We start from the raw sequence: 22,573 nt of genomic DNA on the forward strand, positions 1-22,573 counted from the left end.
TTTGGGATGCAGCCCTGAAGATCTGAACATGTTAAGCTGGCTAATCACCAAAATCCAGTTTCCAGGACAGAATATGTGCAATCTCACATCTTTCAGTTGTTGAGCACCCAGTCTGGACACCAAACTACTTTTATTTTGTCAATAGCGTGCCTCAGAGTGTTGGGAAGGATTCATGGCCAAGTTTTTTCAGCCATGCCCCCCATTTTTGACAATGCAGGAGCAGAGGAACTGCTTGGAGGGTGGCTTGTAGCCTCCACACCACACATTGCCCACATATTTTTAAGGGACAAGTGGGGATGAAAAACCCAAAGGTCCACTATAATATGAATCAAAATGATATTATGGCAAACATTGCATTTTTCAGGATGGACCAAAAAGAAGAAAAATCTATATGGGACTTCCCTTTCCCTTAACAGCCTCTTGCACTAATGCTTTCAAGTTCAGAATAGAAGGTGAATCAGAGTGTCATAGACAGATTTTTCTGAGGTACCCGATAAAGGGTTTGGCTTAGAGTATGTGCCCTTGATTTGTACATAGTGAAGGGGAGATAAATTGTTTTCTAAAGTATGTCTCTGGGTAGACCAATTCCAAATCCACCTGCCACCTTTTGACAGCCTTTTCCCCTTGTTCTTGAAAAACTGCAGATTGAGCTAAATGCATTGTGATTGGACCTCTAGGGCAAGGAACCAAAGTAATGAAAGTAGAACTAGATGAAAGGGCAGAAAGCCAGGGGGGAAATAAGCTATCGGCACACTTCTTTAAAAAATGCCACTTTTCCTAAAAATGTCTACAATAGGAAAGGGAGAATGAGAGGAAATTAGATTTGATTCTGTTCTTGTTCTCTGCCACTTCGTTTCATCCTGGAAATACCATTCTTTTGCAGAAAGCACACTGCTATATGTTCCAAATAGTTTAGAACAGTGGTTCTCAATCTTCCTAATGCCATGACTCCTTAATACAGTTCCTCTAGTTGTGGTGATCCTCAACCATAACATTATTTTTGTCGCTACTTCATAACTTCATATTCTTGTTAGGAATATAATGTAAACACCCAATATACCAGATGAATTCCCACAACCAACAGAAAATACTGGAAAGGTTTGGTGGGCATTGACCTTGAGTTTTGGAGTTGTAGTTCACTTAGATCCAGAGAGCACTGTAGACTCAAACATGGCACAAATACTCCATATGCCCAAATGTGAACAGTGGTGGGGTCTGGGGAAAATAGACCTTGACATTTGGGAGTTGTAGTTGCTGGGATTTATAGTTCATCTCCAATCAAAGAACATTCTGAACCCTACTAATAGAATTGAGCCAAACGTCCTACACAGAACCCCCACGACCAACAGGAAATACTGTGTTTTCTGATGGTCTTTAGCGACCCCTCTGATACTCCCTTGAGACCCCCAGGTTGAAAAATGCTGGTTTAGAACATGCAAGGTCTGTATTCTGGATCTCAAAAAGAGGGTCTCACTCAACTGTACAATTTGAGAATGCATGGGGGAATGAAATTCATCCTGGACAATATTAGCACTACCACTTTCAGCTTAAAATGCTATTCATCAACAAATGCTCTATGAACTTTATCACATGCTTTCTGATTTCTGACAACTGGCATTGAAGCAAGGTCATCAGCTTTGGAGCCCCCGGTGGCGCAGTGGGTTAAACCCCTATGCCGGCAGGACTGAAGACCGACAGATCGCAGGTTCGAATCCGAGGAGAGGCAGATGAGCTTCCTCTATCAGGGAGGCCCTCCTACCCCATGGCGGGCACAGGGACCGGAGCGGGTCGTAGGTGACCCCCATAGAGCCTCCGGATCTCAAGGGAACATGAGAGAAGCCTCCCACAAGGATGATAAAAACATCAAATCATCCGGGCGTCCCCTGGACAACGTCCTTGCAGATGGCCAATTCTCTCACACAAGAAGCGACTTGCAGTTTCTCAAGTCGCTCCAGACATGACAAAAAAAATAATCAGCTTTGGGGTGACAGTTCTGCTTCAAGACTTTGCTATAGGGACATTTGGTGATGGTTCCTATCACATGATGCTGTGCACAACCTGCTGCATCTGACTCGTATTTTTTTCCCTATTAACCTATTTTTTCCCTATTGACAGGCAAAACCCATAAATACCTTCCAGTCCTGAAATGCTCCCATTACCTACGTTGTGTGATGGGTCCATTCCGCTTCTGAATTGACATGTACAAAATTCAAAGCAAATAAAGTGTGAGAAGGTGGAGTTATGAGGCATGTGGACTTACCAGTGTGGGATCATGGATTGGCGAATTGGCATAGTTACACAAATCAAGAGGTGTAATTCTAAAGGTACTCATCCTGCTAAATATCCAGTGTCAGTGATCACCATAGAATAGCAGCTTCATGCCCTAAAATCCAAAGTGACTGGAGGGATTTAATTCAGCACTGCTCTACTTACATAGCACAATACATTTTCAGAATTTTTTTTCACTTTTAAGACTGTGGCATTGAGGCAGCTAATCCAAGAGAGAAAAATCACACACATATTAAGTCAGAACAGGACAGAATTTGTCATGTCATACTTAAAAATAAGAGGAAGCCAGTAAAATATTGCTATGTGCTGTACAGCCATTGCGTGTCTCAGAAATATACTTGTGGATAAGTTGAACAAAAATGTACACACAGCACATTCCAAAAAGCTCAGAGATTCTTGGCGGTGAACAACTGCTTATTAGTTCCATTTCTATTTGTACCAATACAGCCAATTGAAAACTCAAGAGCCAAAAGAGAACTTCATTTTTACACTTAGCACCAATTCGTTGGACTGCTTCCTTGACACAGAAAGCCACTGCCATTCATAAATACTGCATGCCTGCTTCACACATGCAGCAGATCGCTTGCGAAATCAGCTTATGGGACTGTGATACACAGCTGAATGTCGATATATTGACCTATCCCTTGATAAAAAGGAAGCCGCAACAGATCAATGCTTATTTCTATTCAAATAATATTTTCATTTACTGTACTAATTCCAATGGTTCCGCTTGGTAAAATAGGAGTGCAGCAATATTTTATGTGTGTCCTAAAATGGTCATGTATAGCAATGTTCTTTTTAATAGCTCAATGCTAAATTGCAGAATGAAGAAACAAAACTTGGTAGACACAGTAGTGAATTTAAGGAACACAATAATGATGCAGCAGCTAAATTACTACGGCATTCAATGTTTGTCTTGTTGCTTGGAAGCCGCCCTGAGACCCCTCGGGGAGATAGGGTGGCCTATAAATAAATAAACAAACAAACACTGCAGGACAATGCTTAATATAGCGAGGCATTTTTATTTATCAGCAGCCATAGATGCTGGAGACAAACAGGAGGGGAAAAAGATCTATTAGAAAGACAAAATGAAAGTCTAGTTCAGTATTTTGTAGTTGGGATCCTGCATTGGAAGATGAAATTAGGAGACATCACTATGCTAGTCTCCTACACATTTTCTCCTTTTCTCAACTGCACCCTCTTAAGCCTGGTTCATTTCCTCGTTGGCAGAGAGTCAGGAGAGAAGCAGGCAAATGTCCAACTATTTTCTTATAGTGGGTGCACAACAACAGACATCCACAATGATCTGTCTGCAACTACATGAAAATAGCTGGGTGTTTGTCTGACATTCCCCTGTTTCCACTGGCCAAGAACAAACTAGATCTGGGGCTGCAGCATTTGAGAAAAGGTAGTTTTGGGGTGGATTTTGGCTGCAGCCTGGTTGGGATGGAATTCTTCAACAACCAAAAAAGTGAGTTGTGATGGTGTAATTTTGCACTAACACCACTGTAATTCACCAACAGGATGCCAACATTGTGTCAGGATATTTCTCTTCTAGAGGGCTTTAAGTGTATCACAACAGCAGGACCAACAAGAGTATTATATTACATATAAGGAATCCGTAGAACTATTTTTCCTATCTTACTGTTCGAAAGGGTAGTATTTGGGGCTGGGGCTGTTGAATTCTAATGTCAGATCTAAATACGAGAACAATACACAAAGTATTACTTCGACAACTACATAATTCAAAGCAGAGGGAATCCCTATGATCTCAGTTGGAAGATTCCTATGCACATCAAATTATATCAGCATTGTGCTAGCCATTTTTGGAATGTGATCCTAATCAGAGTTACACATAACTGCCTAGGAACTGGGCAGGAATTGAATACCAGAGATCTTGATGTGGTACTTTCAATCCAGATGAGTCATGTGGACAACAACCTTCATCTGTGCTTCACCAAAATGTTTTTACTAAACATTATGAAGACATTATAACTGGGAATTAGAAAATCATTATAATTTAGAATTAGAAAAGTTAGAAAACTAATTTCTTAAATCACTGCAGTGAAAATAATCTATGCCCAGAGATGGAAAGAATCAGATATCCTGAAGCTGATCTGTGAATTAGCTGACATGGCCAAACTGGAAGAATCATAGAATCCTAGAGTTGGAAGAGACCTTGTGGATCATCCAACTCCCTACCAAGAAGCAGGAAAATCACATGCAAAGCACCCCCAATAGATGGCCACTCAGCCTCTGTTTAAAAACTTCCAAGGAAGGAGCCTCCACCACACTCTGGGGCAGAGAGTTCCACTGCTGAACAGTTCTCACAGTGAGGAAGTTCTTCCTAATGTTCAGGTGGAATCTCCTTTCCTGCAATTTGAAGCTTTTGTTCCGCATTCTAGTCTCCAGGGTAGCAGAAAACAAGCTTGCTCTCTCCTTCCTATGACTTCCTTTCACATATGGCCATCATGTCTCCTCTCAGCCTTCTCTTCTGCAGGCTAAACATGTCCAGCTCTTTAAGCCGCTCCTCATACAGACCCTTGATCTTTTTGGTCACCCTCCTATGGACACCTTCTAGCCTGTCAATATCTCTTTTGAATGGTGGTGCCCAGAATTGGACACAGTATTCCAGGTGTGGTCTGACCAAAGCAGAATAGAGCGGTAGCGTGACTTTCCTGGATCTAGATAATATACTCCTATTTATGCAGGCCAAAATCCCATTGGCCTTTTTAGCTGCCGCATGACATTGTTGGCTAATTTCTTACTTTTTCAAAAGCAAACATGGGCACAATCTTCAATTATTTCTGATTTAGATCTCTGACTGTATTTTTCAATAACAACAGAAGTCATGCATGACATGCTGTGAAATAAATTACATATCACTTCTGTTCAGGTGATATTTTATTACCATATATTATGCTTTACAAGTTTTAACGAAGGTCATTAAAAGCACTATAAAATCATACCCTAACACACAAGAAATGAATTTCAGGACGTAAAATACAGAGGACAAAAGGGAAATGGGGAGGAACAGCTGGAAAGAGAAAAAAGCCAAGACATAATCTACAAAAATGGGTAGTAATACTGATTAAAACGAGGAAGTAATTTGCTCAGAACTGCAGGGGAAGGAGAGAGTGGAGGGATAAAAACACCACTTTTTAGGATAACAGTTTGGTGTAGACCAACAGTGCACCACCAATACACAGGTTTGTTGTAATTAGGCACAGCTAATGTAAAAAAGAAAAAAGAAAAAGGGAGTTGATATTATGCATAACAGAATGAAACTAACTTACAATAAGGCAGTACACCTGTCTGTACTGCACCCTTGGCACTTGGTGATGGGATAATATTTGGTTTAGCAGAAGTGATATGATAAACAGGTCTTTATTTGTTGTGGGTTTTTTTTTTACTTTTTTCTCTCTTTTTCTAAAAAAAGTTACATTATCCCTTTGAACCTTTTAAGTTTTACAGTACAACTACTGATTGTCAACATTACGCTTGGTAAAAAATAATAATAATTAGATGCCATTTTTGAAAAGAAATCTACAGATACTGGAAACAAGAGCACAGTAAAGTTTAAGAAAGAATGAGATTACTACTAATCTAATACATTTAGTGATGTCCAAAGCCTTTTAAAAAGGACAATATGTACATTTATTTACAATGATCACTGAACATACAATGTAATCAAAAGATATTGCCTTTTAAATGATCACCAAAAACAGAGCTAGGTCCTCAAATTGAAATTCTACATACAAATTACCTGACTTTCTTTTTCACAATGGCAATATTACACGTTTGGGACGCAAAATTATAACATTCTTAAGGGTTTAATGATAAAAGTAAATGTTCAAGTGCCTAATAAGCTAATAGCCGCTTCTGCCAATATATACAATCATTCCTTGTAGGTTTGTTTTATAACTGTCTAAAACTTTAATCTAAAGTTTCCAGTGGCACAATGGGTTAAACCCTTGTGCCGGCAGGACTGAAGACCGACAGGTCAGAGGTTTGAATCCACGGAGAGCGCAGATGAGCTCCCTCTGTCAGCTCGAGCTCCCCATGCGGGGACATGAGAGAAGCCTCCCACAAGGATGGTAAAACATCAAAACATCCAGGCGTCCCCTGGGCAACGTCCTTGCAGACGGCCAATTCTCTCACACCAGAGGTGACTTGCAGTTTCTCAAGTCACTCCTGACACGAAAAAAAAAAATCTGAACACCATCCTGGAGGGAGTTGGTTTATTTTTTTCTCCTTTAAAAGAGTCTATGCTCTGTCATTTACATGATACATATGTGTATAATAACATGTTTCAATAGTGTGGTATGACAATTGTTTAAAATATTTACAAAGACATTAAATGGTGCTTATTACAATATTAGCTATACAACATATAAAGGTATTCATTGTCTTTCATCCTGTACATATCCCCTCCCTCCCACATTTACACTACTTTGACACACAAAACATTGGTGTCTACTCTTCTAAAAATCTCAAGATAAAAACTCCAATACAATGTTTTCCATTTTTAAAAACAAAGTTTTAAAATATCCTGTTTCATTACGAGGATAGTTCTTCTCTAAATTTGAACTAAAATAAAATTTTAGTATCATCTTTTGAACAAAGACATTTAAAGTGAATCCACATACATAGAAAGATAGCTTTTTCCTTTAGAGTGCAATTGTTAGGGATACTGAATATCAACAGACCCTTTCCCCGGTGGAACAGTTGAAAAACAACAGCCAATCCAAATTGACCCTCAGTGTGGAAAAAGTTTACAAATAGTAAACTTTTGTACTATTTATCATTGGAACAATGCTTTTTGAGCTTTTTATAACCAACCTCTTTCAATAACCGTTTCAAATGGAAGTATTTGCATAGAGCAGCCTTGTACTTTTCAAAAAGGACCATTCAACACGTGTTGTAACACAAGATAAGGCACATGTTTTTCTTCTTCTTCAGTATTTAAAATGCCAAACTAATCCAGAGGAGTCAATTTTCTCTTTCTAGATGACTGTTTTTACCCTGTTCTACCTGAAGAATTTGAATCCGAGTCTTTAACACAAGGAAAAGGACTATATACAGAACCATCTGAAATTCTACAGAAAAACAAAGATACATTTAATAGAGAAAAAGTATACGGCTTTTAGGTTTTCTAGCTTTAAACACCAAACCAAAAGCAACTACAGAATAGTCACAAAGATGGATGACCAATTTATTTTACAGTGAATGTTTCTGTTTTCCTACAAGCTCCTTTCAGAAATAAGGTAGCTATGTTGTGAGGCACTTAAGGCTAACTGTAAAGGAGGAATGCAATGGATTTGGTTGTACAAAACCTAGAATTGCATATCAAATCCTTGTATCAAACCTTCTACTAAAGTGCTAGAACCTGAATGTAAAATAAAAGGAATTTTTTAAACTACTAAGTAAGGTAACTGACACAAAGATGCAATACAACTGAGTGCTTCAATTGCTCCTCTTGTTTAGAGCATCAATTTAAAATATAAATTTCAAAATGAAATTTTACAAAACCTATATTTCTAAAAGAGTTTTTCAAATAAGATTGTCAAAGTGCCCTTTTTTCTAAACCATAAAACCATTTGCCTTATCTTATGTTCTACAATGTGATGCAGTTAATAATATTGCAATAGTGCATATTTTCAATGTCTGAAAATAGTATGTGCACACTTTTAGGCCATATCAGCTCCAGCTTCCACCTACAGTAACAGGTTTTGGATGACAAATCCCATATACATGCATATTAAGTGCAATCACAATTTTCAATCTCCATTCAGTAATCCAGTCCTGATTTAACTCGCTACAAATGTTGGTGGATAACTACATAAAACCACTGGATGCCAAATCTGAGAAAGATCTCGATTCTGTTGGATGATGAAGAGACTGAAGATGCGTTTCAGGTTGAGTGCTGACAACATCTAACTGGGGTGGATATGCATCGTTGAGGTTTCCTCCATTAAAACTATTCTGAAACTGGAAAAAGGAAAAGCAAATTCTCATTAATAATTCCTCTTTGTGATTTTAAAAACTGTGTCCAGTTACAAAAGAAACAATTGGCTTTACATACAGAAAAGATCACATCACTACTAAGCAAAAGAGTTGTGCCCAGAAAGTTTGTTGAACTTAGCTGATGAACCAAATGTAAATTATTGACTCAAGGTCCACTGATTTCATTAGGAACTAAAACAGACAACCTAATTTAGGTTCAATCCAATACAGGCAACCCCCAGGAAACTTGTAACATGGAAGCTTGACAATTTCAAGCTTTCACGAAAAAGCCATAGTAATGGGTGTTAGAATGATTGTGATCCAGAACAGCCCATGTCAGGTGAATGAGTGTATCGCCCTTTCAAGAAAAATTCTTTTTATTGATTTATGCTTTTGTGAATTCTTTTACAGAATGATAAAGTTGGAAAGAATCTTAGAAGTCATCCAGCCCAGGGCTTTCCCACTCATTACTCCTTTTGCTCAAGAAACCTTTATGTAAAGGTATATAAAACATGTATAAATATCAAACATTTACTGTTATCAAACCAGCATTTGCTAGGCTTGCTAAAGTGACCGATTTTCCTTTTTGTGAAGTACAGCTGAAGAATCTTCTGCAGAGTCCGCTGTAAACACTGCACAATGGATTCATGTAAATGTCTACAACAGCCATTAGGTGATGTCCATAAGCCTTTTATTGTTGTCAATTTTTTCAATGTTGTCATTGAGCTAAGGGCCCCCCCTTGGGGTTGGGACCTACAGTTTAAGAAGCAGTGATCTAGCCAATATAGGCACAAAGTGGCCACCTAACTTTTGTTTAAAAACATTTAAGAGGGATGAACTTTTAGATTTGAAAATGTTTAGTTAGTGGGGAGCTTTGGAGCCTGCAATCTGAAAGGGAGGCTGAAAAAAGTATCCACACAAGATAGGTCATAAATGGCCATTTAGTCTCAGATTCCCGTAAAGTTATTTAATTAAAGCTTTTATATACCTCCCTTCTCACTCCGAAGGGGACTCAGGGCAGAACACAATATATAAACGGCAAACATTCAATGTTAGAACATAAAATAAACTATAAACATACATAAACACTAAAATCAGTTATCTCAACATTAAAATCCACTGTTTAAAACTGTCTCAAATCATGCACATCGTTTGGAGATTATTCAGCAAACCATTTGCAGCATATATGCTATGCATGCTTTAAGAGCCAGAAACTCTTTAACTACTAAATACAAGCTTTTCCCCCTGTAATGTAGGCTTAGGCTAGGATCCAAAGAGCTGTTCAGGCTCATATAAGGGTCTTGGATAGGATTTTTGACCTTTTCTCCTTTGAGCAGCTTAGCCTCCACATGATTTCAGAAAATGCCCTTGGAATACCACTCATTTTCAAAAGCAAACATTTTTAAAAAGCAGAGTTCCTTTACTATAAAGTAGAAGGAGTAAAACTGAAATTCAAGGAACTTCAATCACAATGGCTGGCATTTGCAAACACAGCTTTTCAACAGAACCCAGACACCATTGGAAACACACTGAAACCAGTCCAAAAACTACATTGGCTAAGAATGAAGCAAAAGGCTTAATATTTGATTTCTTCAATGCTTTTAAAAACCTTAGCTGGACTACAGAAATCTAAAAGGGAGACTAGTTTTCTCCTATAGAAACAAAGGAAGTAATCTAATCTTTTACAAAAAAATATTCTGGTGTTCTAATTCACCATCTTTTGGCAAATTAATAGAACCCTTCCATGGATAAATTCTATGTTTTGTAAGCTTTTTAAAAGTATAGGTCTGTACTTCAACTTTAAGGAAATCACCCATCCAGAAATGATACTGCATTATTCTGACAAGTAAGAGTTCTGGAACAGTTTCATTAGTCTTGACAATATGCATATCAGCAAAGTCTGGAGGACGGGCCAATTGCTATAAATATCCTATCATACCAAAACATAAATTCATTCAGAATTACTTTGAGGAAAGTACTATTTTACATAAATAACAAAGAGTTGTGTGGTATTTTAAACGCTAGCAATTTATTTTAGTGTATGTTTTGGTGGACCACAGAGGGCTTTTTTTCAAACTAATAAATGAGACACAGATGTGCAGCATCAAAAATGCTTATTCTGACAGTGGAATATAACTTCTTTAATTTGTTGGAAATATCCACACCATTTCCATACTGAAGCCATTCCACACCAGCTTTCTCCATTCACATTTAGCATGTCTATTTTTGGATGGCTCAGTCTTTGCAGAAACCATCAACAGTAACTGCCATGATATGAACCATCAATTTTTATTTTTAAAATAATAGTAACTCTGAATCCGGCACTTTCTATCTAATTTGACTAATGATTTAATTACACTCATTCTTAGAAATAAAAGACTACTGAGTACTTCTGAGGGGAGCGGTGAAAGGATTATATTGCAGGAGACAGGCTGCAGGCATCTCCTTTGGACCTGAGTTGCAAGAGAATGAAAGGCTGTGAACAAGGCTGTTTCTATTGCAACATCTGGACAGACGTAGCTTGAGTTGGAATACCCAAGAGAGCTGTGAGCCAAGAGGAACTAAAGAGGAAAATGGGAGGTGAACTCCTCCGTAAAAGGAAAAACCTGCCAAATAGGCAAAGAGGTGTCTTGGGGTGGCTGATATACAGCACATCTAGGTAGATATTATTTGAGACCTTAATCTTCACAATTTATCAATGCATGGTCTCCTGCAGCTAATTGCCAAGATCCTACCAAGGTCTGTATCCTGAAAGTGTAATACATGGCTATGTACCACTGAATCTCATCCTCCAACTACTTTATCACTGTTTCACTGTCCATTCTTCCTAACTGAACACTATCTAAACTTGAAATAATGATTCTCCTCCCTATGTGAGAGGGCTCTGGGAGTGATGTGAAAAGCTATGCAAGCTGCAGGATTTTATACACCCCTTCCCATGAAGGCTGTGACCTCCATGATAATCTGCCTCACTCAACCATTAACATCCTGCGTATGTTAGGAATGCTTACAAAGCTGAAGATCTTGGCAGTATAGGGTTCAATCCTATTTTCATTAATAGCTTGAATTTTTCCCATTCATTTCTCTAAGTAGCTCCTTCTTACACCCCATGAGACATTTGAAAATAGCTTTATAGTATAAACCAGGAAATGTCCTCTCCAATTAAGATGTCTCCCTCACTAAATGTGATGTCTCTTCCCCTATTATTCTTTTCCACTCACTCTGTTCCATTTGTTTCCATATTCTTTCTCCCCTCAAATTTAATTTTTATCACCCCAGTCGGCATCTTGCCTATGTACAACTTGCCATTTTGATTATCTGTGACCTCCCTTGAAGAAAAAAACCTGGAATTAGAATATTAAAATTAATATGGATCTGTAAAAAATACTGCAGTGTCTCATCTGAAAGAGAACCTTTTCAGGACATCACTATCAGTATCTGGAGGGAGGAGTATTTTCAAAAGGGAGGTGGAAGCAAACGGCTCTGCTTTTTCTACCCCCCCCCCCCTTCCCAGTATGCTCTAACACTAAAAAGTTCAGAACTAGTCATGGGCCTTAAATTTGTCCCATTTGTTTCATTTCTGTTTCTGTTTCATTCAGTCTATTCAGATGGAATGAAATGGAAAGGCCCCTTCTGAAACAAAAAATCCATTGATACGAAAGGCAGGTGGGCCTGCTTTTTGGATGGATTATGTGGGGCCTGGTGGGGTGCTCCTTACTATGTGCTCGGGCCTGGCAGGGCCTGCAGCTGAGTGCCGAGTAAGGAGTGCTCCTTACTTGGTGCTTGGTTGCAGGCCCTGCCAGGTATGGGCACGTAGGCCCAAACGCCGGGCTGCCTGCAGCCGAGTGCTGCAGGCAGATCAAGGTAAGTCCCAAATGCACATGGCTATTCAGAACTGACTGCTCTAACCTACTGCAGGAGGAGAAAAGAAATACTGGTTTCTGGAGAATGTAAATTTGTTTCCCATGCAGCCTGCCCTTTGGGATGTCATAAAACGATGACAGAAAAACCAAAACAGCACATTATGGCAAATATCACCACACAGCATCTCAAAAATTGAAAGCAAAACCTCTATCAAGCTCAGCTCAAATTTTAGAATCCTCTTGACTCCATAAAAGTTTCAGCCATTCAACTACACTGACAAATCACATTCTAGAACTTAATTTTTAACATAGCACAGGCATAAATAATGTAACATATGCAACCGCTTCAAATCTAGCATTTGGGAAACCAAGCTGTGTTTTCCCCAGAATTTTCACAATCTGTGTCACTAAGGAAAAAAAAGCATACAACATCCAAATCAAGGAGATAGGAAAAGACAGTTCAATGTCCATTATTGCTCCTGACTAGATGCAGAACTCATCTCTCCAGTACATCTTGTTAGAGAAAGGAATAAAATTGTTACATTTGGACTAACTGTTTCAAAGACTCAATGGCCACCTGTCCTCGGCAACAAGAAAAAAAATCTTCCCACTGTTTATATAATTGAAGTCCCACCAACTCTTGCCTGAATCATTCATTTCACTTGTTTCATTGGACTTTTACTCTAAAAGCTTTTTCAAGTTCATTTCAGGACAAAACAGGATAGGCTTGAGGGCTTGGGGAGATCTCTGATTCAAATGAACAAATGCTGTGTCAGAAAACAGACTCCAAAGCCCTAAACTAGTTAAAATTATAATAGCCTAACAAATACAGAACATTTAGCTCTATTAAATACAAAGTTCTGAAGTCTATTTTTAGGGAGGATGCATATATTCATATTACCCAAGGTGACAGAATTACAATTGGAGGGTATACAATAGTAAACATGTTAAAGCTAGATGAACAAAGACAATTGTTAAACTATTTATAGTTTACAGGAGTTATACATGGGTTAATCAAGTGGATTTTTCCAAACTGCGTATCTAAAGGATCGATAGAATAAATTAAAGCAACCAAGCAAGAGTGTCTCAAAATGAATAATAGGGATGCTTATCACCAACATTTCCTCTTAATCGTGGAAAGAAGTGATGAGTGGAGTGCTGCAGAGTTCTGTCCTGGGCCTGGTTCTGCTCAACATCTTTATTAATAGCTTAGACGAAGTATTAGAACAGGGGTCAGGAACCTTCGGCCCTCCAGGTGTGGTGGACTTCAACTCCCACAATTCCTTGAGGCTCGGCATTCGCCCCAAAGGCTTACCTTGGCCTCAAGGAATTGTGGGAGTTGAAGTCCACCACACCTGGAGGGCCGAAGGTTCCCCATGCCTGTATTAGAAGGCATGATCATCAAGTTTGCAAACAACATTAAATTGGGAGGGATAGCTAATACTCCAGAAGACAGGAGCAGAATTCCAAATGATCTTAACAGATTGGAGAGATGGGTCAAAACTAACAAAATGAAGTTCAACAGGGACAAATGTAAGATACTTCACTAAGGCAGAAAACATGAAATGCAAAGATACAGAATGTGGGATACTTGGCTCAACAGGAGTACGTGTGAAATAGATATTGGAGTCTTCATGGACAACAGGTTAAACATGAGCCAACAATGTGATGAGGCAGCTAAAAAAGCCAATAGGATCTTGGCCTGCACAAAGAGGAGTATAGTGTTTAGATTCAGGGAAGTCATGCTACCCCTCTATTCTGCCTTGGTCAGACCACACCTGGAACGCTGTGTCCAATTCTGGGCACCACAGTTCAAAAAAGATATAGACATGCTGGAAGATGTCCAGAGGAAGGCGACTAAAATGATCAAGGGTCTGGAGAACAAGCCCTATGAGGAATGGCTTAAAGAGCTGGGCATGTTTAGCCTGCAGAAGAGGAGGCTGAGAGAAGACATGATGGCCATTTTTTTTGTCGTGTCAGACACTTTTGGTGTGAGAGAATTGGCCGTCTGCAAGGACGTTGCCCAGGGGACGCCCAGATGATTATGATGTTTTTATCATCCTTGTGGGAGGCTTCTCTCATGTCCCCGCATGAGGAGATGGAGCTGATAGAGGGAGCTCATCCGCCTCTCCCCAGATTCGAATCTCCTGCTGGCACAAGGGTTTAACCCACTGCGCCACTGAGGGCTCCTATGATGGCCATGTATAAATATGTGAGGGCTAGTCATAGGAAGGAGGGAGCAAGCCTGTTTTCTGATGCCCTGGAGACTTGGACATGGAACAATGGCTTCAAACTACAAGAAAGGAGATTCCACCTGAACATTAGGAAGAACTTCCTCATTGTGAGCGCTGTTTAGTGGTGGAACTCTTTGCCCTGGAGTGTGGTGGAGGCCCCTTCTTTGGAGGTTTTTAAACAGAGGCTTGTTGGCCATCTGTCAGGAGTCTTTTGAATGCCATTTTCCTGCTTCTTGGCAGGGGGTTGGGCTGGATGGCCCATGGAGTCTCTTCCAACTCTATAATTCTATAATGAAGAAACTAAGCATCCATTTCCTGGCTACCATGCTTGACAAAAGTTCATGGAAATCAAATGTATGTTCAGAACAGTGAACTCTTAAGGGACTGACCTCCTCTTTGGGCAGGGCCAAATCAAGTCCAGCATTTCCAGACTCTGGTGGCCACCTGCCCTTAGAAACAAAAAAATGTTGAAGCTGAATGGGGGACTATGATTATATAACAGGATCATTGAACCAATGATATAGAATAGGACATTATTTACAACATTCATCCACTTTTTTTGCATACTGTAAAATTTTCATAGTAAAATAAAAGATCACAATATTTTCACTACAGAGCCGCAAAACAACTATTCTAGTAGTATTTAAAGCATGACATTTTTTAAAAAGAGAAAAGATACACCTCAAATTTCCTGAAATATAACATTTAAAAGCATAATTGTAACCATGTATACCCAGAAATAGTTTTCTCTTAAGTCAACAGGCTTCCTCCCAAGAAAACACACATTATATTACAGCATGGAAGTCCTTTATTTAGAGTAGCAAAAATGTTGCAATTCATTTTCCCCAGGAAAACCACATTGCTGCATATCACTGCATGAGCTCTATACCTTTTTCCTCAAAGGATTTTGCTCAAACCTGACTAGACTAGACTTGTAGCTGAATTAGAATTAGAATGGGACACACATAAGTCCAAGGCTTGTTGAAGCTTGTTTTTGTAGTAATAAAGCATTGTTGTATTCAAGCTGGGCCTTTTGAGGAAGTCAGGCTCACTGATTTCAAAAGATCAAAAGTAATGTTATGTAAACATTTAAATAAATACCTCAATTTTGCTAAGCTTTTCAGATGTTTTTGTTTGTAAATTCTATTGGATTCTATTAAAACTGTAACAATATAAATTACTGGTAAATTTAAAATCAATTGAAAAGAGTAATAGTAGTATGTTTTTCCCCTGACAAAACAAGGGGAACAAACTGTGCAACTATGACACAATGTAGTTTACAGTGTGCCAAAGTGTCTCTGTTTATGTATGTATTTGTGTATTTATATACTACTATATAGGTAAAGGCCATGCCGGGACTGTTGTTCATCTCCATTTCTAAGTCGAAGAGCCGGTGTTGTCCTCAGACACCTCCAAGGTAATGTGGTTGGTATGACTGCATGGACCACCATTACCTTCCTACTGAAGATTGATCTACTCACATTTGGATATTTTCAAACTGCTAGGTTGGCAGAAGCTGGGGCTAACAGCGGGAGCTCATGCCACTCCCCGGATTCGAACCTGTATCCTTTCAGTCTGCAAGTTCAGCAGCTCAGCGCTTTAACTCATTGCACCACTGGAGGCTCCTTTTATACTACTAAGTATAATGAAATCTCTCAGCTCTCCACATTAACTGAGGTCAGAGGTGCAGGACCACTACAAAAGTGAAAAAAACATGAATATTTTTTCTTCCTTTGAGAACACCTCTCTAGGAACTCCTAGATATTCCAGAGCACTACTATAGTCAACTGGTGATGGAGCTTGACCAAGAATCATACTGGAAGATGAAGAAATGGCTAAAAAATATTGACTCTAAGAAACTCTAGGTCAGGGGTCCTCAAACTAAGGCCTGGGGGCTGGATACGGCCCTCCAAGGTCATTTACCCAGCCCTCACTCAGGGTCAACCTAAATCTGAAATGACTTGAAAGCACACAACAACAACAACAATTCTATCTCATCAGCCAAAAGAAGGCCCACACTTCCCACTGAAATACTAATAAGTTTATATTTGTTAAAATTGTTCTTCATTTAATTATTGTATTGTTTTTAAGTGTTTTTTGCACTACAACTAAGATATGTGCAGTGCACATAGGAATTCATTCGTGTTTTTTTTCAAATTATAATCCGGCCCTCCAATAGTTTGAGGAACTGTGACCTGGCCCTCTGTTTAAAAAGTTTGTGGACCCCTGCTCTAGGTCATCCAACACGATTTGATGGTGGAAGCTGACCACAGAATCAAGCTGGAGGACCAAGAGATTCCTAGAGAGAATATATTAACTAAATCCCCAAAGGTGTAACTTGTAAATGTGGAGGTCTCTCTGTAGTTACAACAAAAATATTTAGTGAAATACAAAAAAAATCTAATAATGTTAAAAATAAGATGGAAATTATTTTACTCACACAGCAAAGTAGTACTAAATAGAATGAAAGAAATAACTGTTTTAAACAAATGTCTTGGAAATCTGACCTGGTGAATTACATGCACTAGAGCGTCTCTTATAAGTTCACTGTCTCTTCCTCCCCCTTTCAGTATCTTGTGTACATGCACTAATGGGAAAGCAGGCCACCATTTCTAATAGTCTCTAATATTTTTGTCCTACCTCCGGCCTGGAATCTATCCATCTATGCTCCAAGCAAAATGGGTTGAATGTGGGAAGAAACTTTTCTGCAGTATTTAGGAGTCTCCCATGTATGGAAACAGTATTTGTTTGGGCATACTGTCTATTAGACATGCACCTTCACTGTAGCTTCTGAACAAGATACATTCCTAAAATGATTTTCATACACGTATGTATAGACCCAGCAATCCATGGAGAGCATGTCCAGTAAAAACATTATGGTGGGAAGGTAAGGTATTTTCTTTATGCACTGAAAGGTGCCATGATGAAGAACCTGATTTAGATTTATTTATTTATTTTGTCGTGTCAGGAGCGACTTGAGGCTCCCCTGATTTAGATAACCTAACTATAATGTAAAAGGTGCTGTCAACTTTGAAAAATAACCTAACATGATTAATATAATTTGTAATGATGTCTCAAAATAAGAAAGAGATTACATGGATATCAACAAACCAATCAAAGTTATGAATATAGTGTAGAACATGTCTAGTAATCATTTCATAAAGATTTAGTGACCATTCATAAAACAATACCCTGAAAAAAATAAAAATATAATTGAGCATTCCTTATCTGGAATTCCAAAATACCTCAAAATCCAGATAAGTGACTAAGAATGTCACAACTTTGCTTTCCAATAGTTCAATATACACAAATTGTGTTAAATGCACAAAACCATTCAAATATGGTATAAAATTACTTTTTGAACATATGAAACATCCATGAATTTCATATTAGGAGTTGGGTTCCCGTTGCAAGATAGCTAACACGTATTCAAAATAATGATTAAAAAATTCAAAATCCCAAACATTTCCAATAAGGGATAATCAGTCGTGTGTGTGTGTGTGTGTGTGTGTGTGTGTGTGTGTGTCTGTCTGTCTATCTATCTATCTATCTATCTATTGATACATGCACGCACACACACACACACATCCATCCATCCATCCATCCTATTTCCTATTTTCCCCCTTGCTCACTCCAATATTCTGAATAATAATATACAACAATCCTTCCAAGATTCAAGGACTCTGGCAAGTTTCCAAAGGAACAGAAGTACTGTGACACATATTTGTTTTGATGACTAAGCACACCTGACTGATGCTTTTTTTAACCCACTTTTCGATGATACTGCTGAAGACTATCACCAACCTATGAAACAAACTGCCAATATTCGATTAAAGGGTCTCAGACCATAAGCATCCTGGTATGAAAAATGTATATGTGTGTTAACACATCAATGCACAGTAAGGGTAGTATTCCAAGCTAGCACAGTCACATAGCCATTGGATTAAAGAAAAATAAATGTTTGAAGACAGCTGTTGTTGTTAAAAGTCATTTTAAGGGAAGGAATGAAATGATAGAAGTCGCATTTGAAGAAAGATGTAGGCTTGTAATCCTTCATTGTCACATTTCTTCCCATAGAATTATTTTTAACATCCATGTTTGATGAAGAAGCCCACAATCTTGGAGAAATCCTGTAATGTATTTTATGCCTTTTGGTTGACCTAGTAAAGATATAACCATAGTGATATCTTTGCATTTTGCTATAATTTTTTTATGTATGGAGTGGTCAGATTCAATTCTTTGAAAACTGACATTGTATTGATATTTAATTGTGTAAAATTTAAATACGGAGGTACAAGATTTATTATATTTACCTTTTAAAAAATTATATATTATACTTTATAGTTTGTTTTTATGTCTAACTGAAAACTAAGTGGTTATGATGATAAGTGATGATAAATTCCAGCCATGTAAAATTATGTTAAAATCTTAAAAGTGAATGTGCATAATAAAAGTTTGGAGTTGTGAAGTCATTATGCTGCAGGCATAGTCACACAACTGGGAACCAGAGATTCTATTGTAAATCATATAACCTACTAGTTGATCCACAGGTATTTTTTTTTCTAACATTGAATAAACATTACCAAAAGGTCCATCAAATAAATTCCACTTTTTTTGCAAGCCGTATAGTAATGTTATTAGAATTATGGAAGCTAATATGATCTAAAGGTCATAACATCCAAGCCTAGTCTTAAGGCAAGATTCTCAATACACTGGCTCTTTCAGATAAATCCATATGACAGTGTATGATAAATGGAGAGCCATTGCCAGGCCGGTCAGGTCACTAAACATAGCCAATGTCAAATTACTATTGTCAGCCATCAATTCACATAGACAACCATCCAAATGGACAATTTTCTCCTCAAAATGGGTTTTCCATGACCTTTCCAATTATTGGTTGACAGTATACATTATGGTTTGACTTATTCATGTTTCCAAAATATATTTCCTGCTTTCCACTGTAAGTATTTGTGGGATTCACAGGTATTCCAGTATGAAATTAAGGTATGCTTCTGTCCCAAGTATAGTCAAATATGGGCTTTGTTATTATCCACAGCTTTAAGTATTCACAGGGAACAGATTCCCCACAGATAAAAGGGTCAAATTGTACTAAATTAATATTAAGTCATGTAAACCAACTGATTCAAATTAGCTTTCTCCTTAAGAAATGGTAACTGAATACTTTTATCAGCTCAGGGTACCAAGCAAACTAGAGACAAAATAGAACACTTAAATAGTGTAGCACTTTTTCCCACCAGGACCATGAGCTAAATTGTAAGGTATAGAGACCTTATATTTATATTCTATACCAGTAAGAATTAATACACAATTAAAGAAAATAAACACTGGAGCAGAGCAAAAACTAGCAAAATTAAAATTGCAGTTGCCCTAGTAAGTAGCAATAATAATATTGAACCTGCGACCTGTCGGTCTACAGTCCTGCCGGCACAGGGGTTTAACCCACTGCGCCACCGGGGGCTCCTATAATAATAATGATAATAATAATAGTAATAGCAATAACAGTAAGCTTTATTTATAACCTGCCTCCTCTGCCCGGAGCGACTCAGGGTGGCTTACAACTCAACAAATGAATACAATAAACTATATACAAATAAACAAACAATTTTAAAAGACACAGAAGCCCTATAAAACAATATATAATGCTGTTTAACTACCCATTCCTATGATTACAGTGTTCAGATTAAAAACCATTAAAATCCTGTCCAATAGGGTGGACAAGATTTTAAGTACTTCTCTGTATAACCCAAGAATGACCCTTAAAATATGGAATTTAACAACTGTATGTGAACATTAAAATCTCAATTGATAGATTACCATATAAACCAATTACATCAGCACAAAACAAGTTAAAATTAAAAGCAGTTAATTATAGAGCACTGATAAAATCACCTTCTGCAAGTAACAAAAAGCCAGAACTTCAGCGAAGTTATGACCAATGCCGGACTCATGCCTGGGCCCCTGACCCCGCTGGCCGTGACTGCAATGTCATAACTTTCTCATTATGAAAAATGTGCTGGTGCATACTGCCACACTGTTCCCACTGGGCTCTGACCATCTGTGGGGGATGCTAATCTAATCTGTCTCTCTCTTGAAATACCATTATCAGAAACCCGGGTTTGATGCTGTAAAACTCTCAGTTTTGATTCAAGACTATTTTTTTAACTTTCTAGTTCTTGTTTTTTTTTTTTACTTTGTAATTAACTTTGGATACATTTCACTGTTCTGGATGGTAGGAGAAACCAACTTGAATTATTAGGGAGGATGCCCCACCATACAACTTGTAAATCAAAGCCCAAATCTTCTAGAAATGAGGTTTCTCTTGGCATGCAATAGCAGCTAGCGAATCCCCCCACAAATATTACTTTAGAAATGTATGTTCCATACCTTGTTTAGCAATGCTTGTTGTCCTGAGACCACTGGATTGCACTGTATTTGTTCTGTACAGTTTGGTTGTGTTTCGGATACACACTGGTACATTGACACAGCACCAGCATAACATGTCTGAGGTGTTACTATAACTTGCTGAGAGTTTATTCCACAAGTTTGACTTTCAGGGACTTGCTGCCAGCAACTGAGAAAATCCTCTAAGCCAGAAGAATTGGAATACGTTGATCGATCAAAACTTCCTACTGGAAAGTCTATCTGGGTAAAATCCGGAAGCTGTGAAAGCACGCCGGTGGGTGCCTTGTAGGGAATGAACTCTTGCCTACATGCGTAGGTTGCTGTGTTGACTTCAGATTTGTAAGGGAAGTCCTGAGTTATTTCTTGCATGCTGGAAAAGACATATGGCTGTGTCTGTTGCTGTGAAGGATTATGGGGGATGCTGCTGATAGTATTCCAGTTTGTGAACATCCCATTGACCTGCATGTACTTCATTTTCTGACACAGCTGTTGGTGATGCGGATGCTGTTCCACCACAGATGGTTTCTGCTGACGGTCCAGTTGCTGAGGCTCTATCTGCTGCTGCATTAAACAAGGGGAGTTCTGACCTATGGTCTGTGGCTGCTGTTGCTGGCAACCTGAGTACAACAGGTCAGGCTTACTTAAGGACTCCTGAACATAGGTCAAGATTTCATCAGTTATGTCAATGTCTTTAATGTCGTCCACACTTAAGAGTTCATTTTTGAAAAAGTCTTCATCCTGCTGAAAACTTTTTATATCGTCAAAGTCAACACCTAACGTTTTCATGATGTTGTACAGTTCATTATTTTTGTTATCCTGAAAAAGGCCCACACCGTCTTCAGGAAGCATTAAATTATTTTCCTGAGGGCAATCAGTCTGTTCTTGTTTGAGGATGGTGTGATTCCTTATTGGCAAAATATTTTCCTGCCAATCACTGGCCATTACATTGCCCAATTCGTTCCTGGTGTTCAGAAAAATGTTCCTCTCAAAGGAGATTTTATTTGAAGCAGGTGGACAGAGATACACAGTTTCATCCTGCTGCAACATTGCACCCAGAAGTGAGTTGGGATCAACAGAGTCTTTGCGCAGTGCAGCCTTGGAAGCAGCTCCTTTTCCAATGCCACTTTTAACCTTTGCCTGAGAAGAATCCATTAAGCTGAGCTGGGGAAACGTCATTTCATATAACACAGCCTCACCTGTGGCGAACATGAAGGGCAGCTCCATGTTTCGCTTCCGTAAGTGCTCTGCGCCTTCTTCATCTCTGAATTTCAAAATACCAAAAGCAAACAGTTAACTGTGATAATTGCACTACATAAAAACAGTCAGGTTTTATTTCACTGCTGTTGTAGACTATGACAAGTACCTGAACAGACCTGACAAGGAATCGAGAGGAAAAATTGTTAGGACTTTCAAGGTAACAGATTTCGTTGTCATGAAGCTATGTTGGAAGGTGGACAATCCTGCAGTGTAACTTCTGAAGCACACATTATTTATAGAATGGAAACATTACTAAAACATCAGAGTGCGGCAATCAGAAATCAAGTCCCTCTTCCACAGACAGACACATGGAACAAGTGAAAAATTATGCAGGACCCATAATCAAGACAAAAAGTCGTGTTCTGGAGGGGATGGAAAAAGGGAAGAGACACAAACTTGCTTAACACATTTTTTGGCTGTATATACTACTTCTCCTCCATTAAAGTACTATAACCATTACAACTATTAATTTGCTGTACCTTTATCATACTAGCTAATATT

At 38.5% G+C, this 22,573-nt stretch overlaps 1 protein-coding gene across 2 annotated transcripts in view; it reads right to left on the reverse strand.

Annotated features, from left to right (window-relative positions):
- AHR (aryl hydrocarbon receptor) overlaps positions 1-22,573 on the reverse strand; it is a 98,340-nt gene that overhangs the window by 19,608 nt on the left and 56,159 nt on the right. Inside the window, exons 10-11 of one of the 2 annotated variants that reach the window (XM_060782142.2) lie at positions 20,798-22,076; positions 5,176-8,280 (exon numbers count right to left, since the gene is read on the reverse strand). In XM_060782142.2, the coding sequence (XP_060638125.2) occupies positions 8,128-8,280; positions 20,798-22,076 (1,432 nt within the window). In that variant the 3' untranslated portion in view covers positions 5,176-8,127. Of the gene's footprint in view, positions 1-5,175; positions 8,281-20,797; positions 22,077-22,573 lie in introns of those variants that run through there. The other variant, XM_060782143.2, reaches the window with a different exon arrangement.

Source organism: Anolis sagrei, chromosome 6 (assembly GCF_037176765.1).
Source record: "Anolis sagrei isolate rAnoSag1 chromosome 6, rAnoSag1.mat, whole genome shotgun sequence".
Lineage (NCBI taxonomy): Eukaryota > Metazoa > Chordata > Lepidosauria > Squamata > Dactyloidae > Anolis > Anolis sagrei.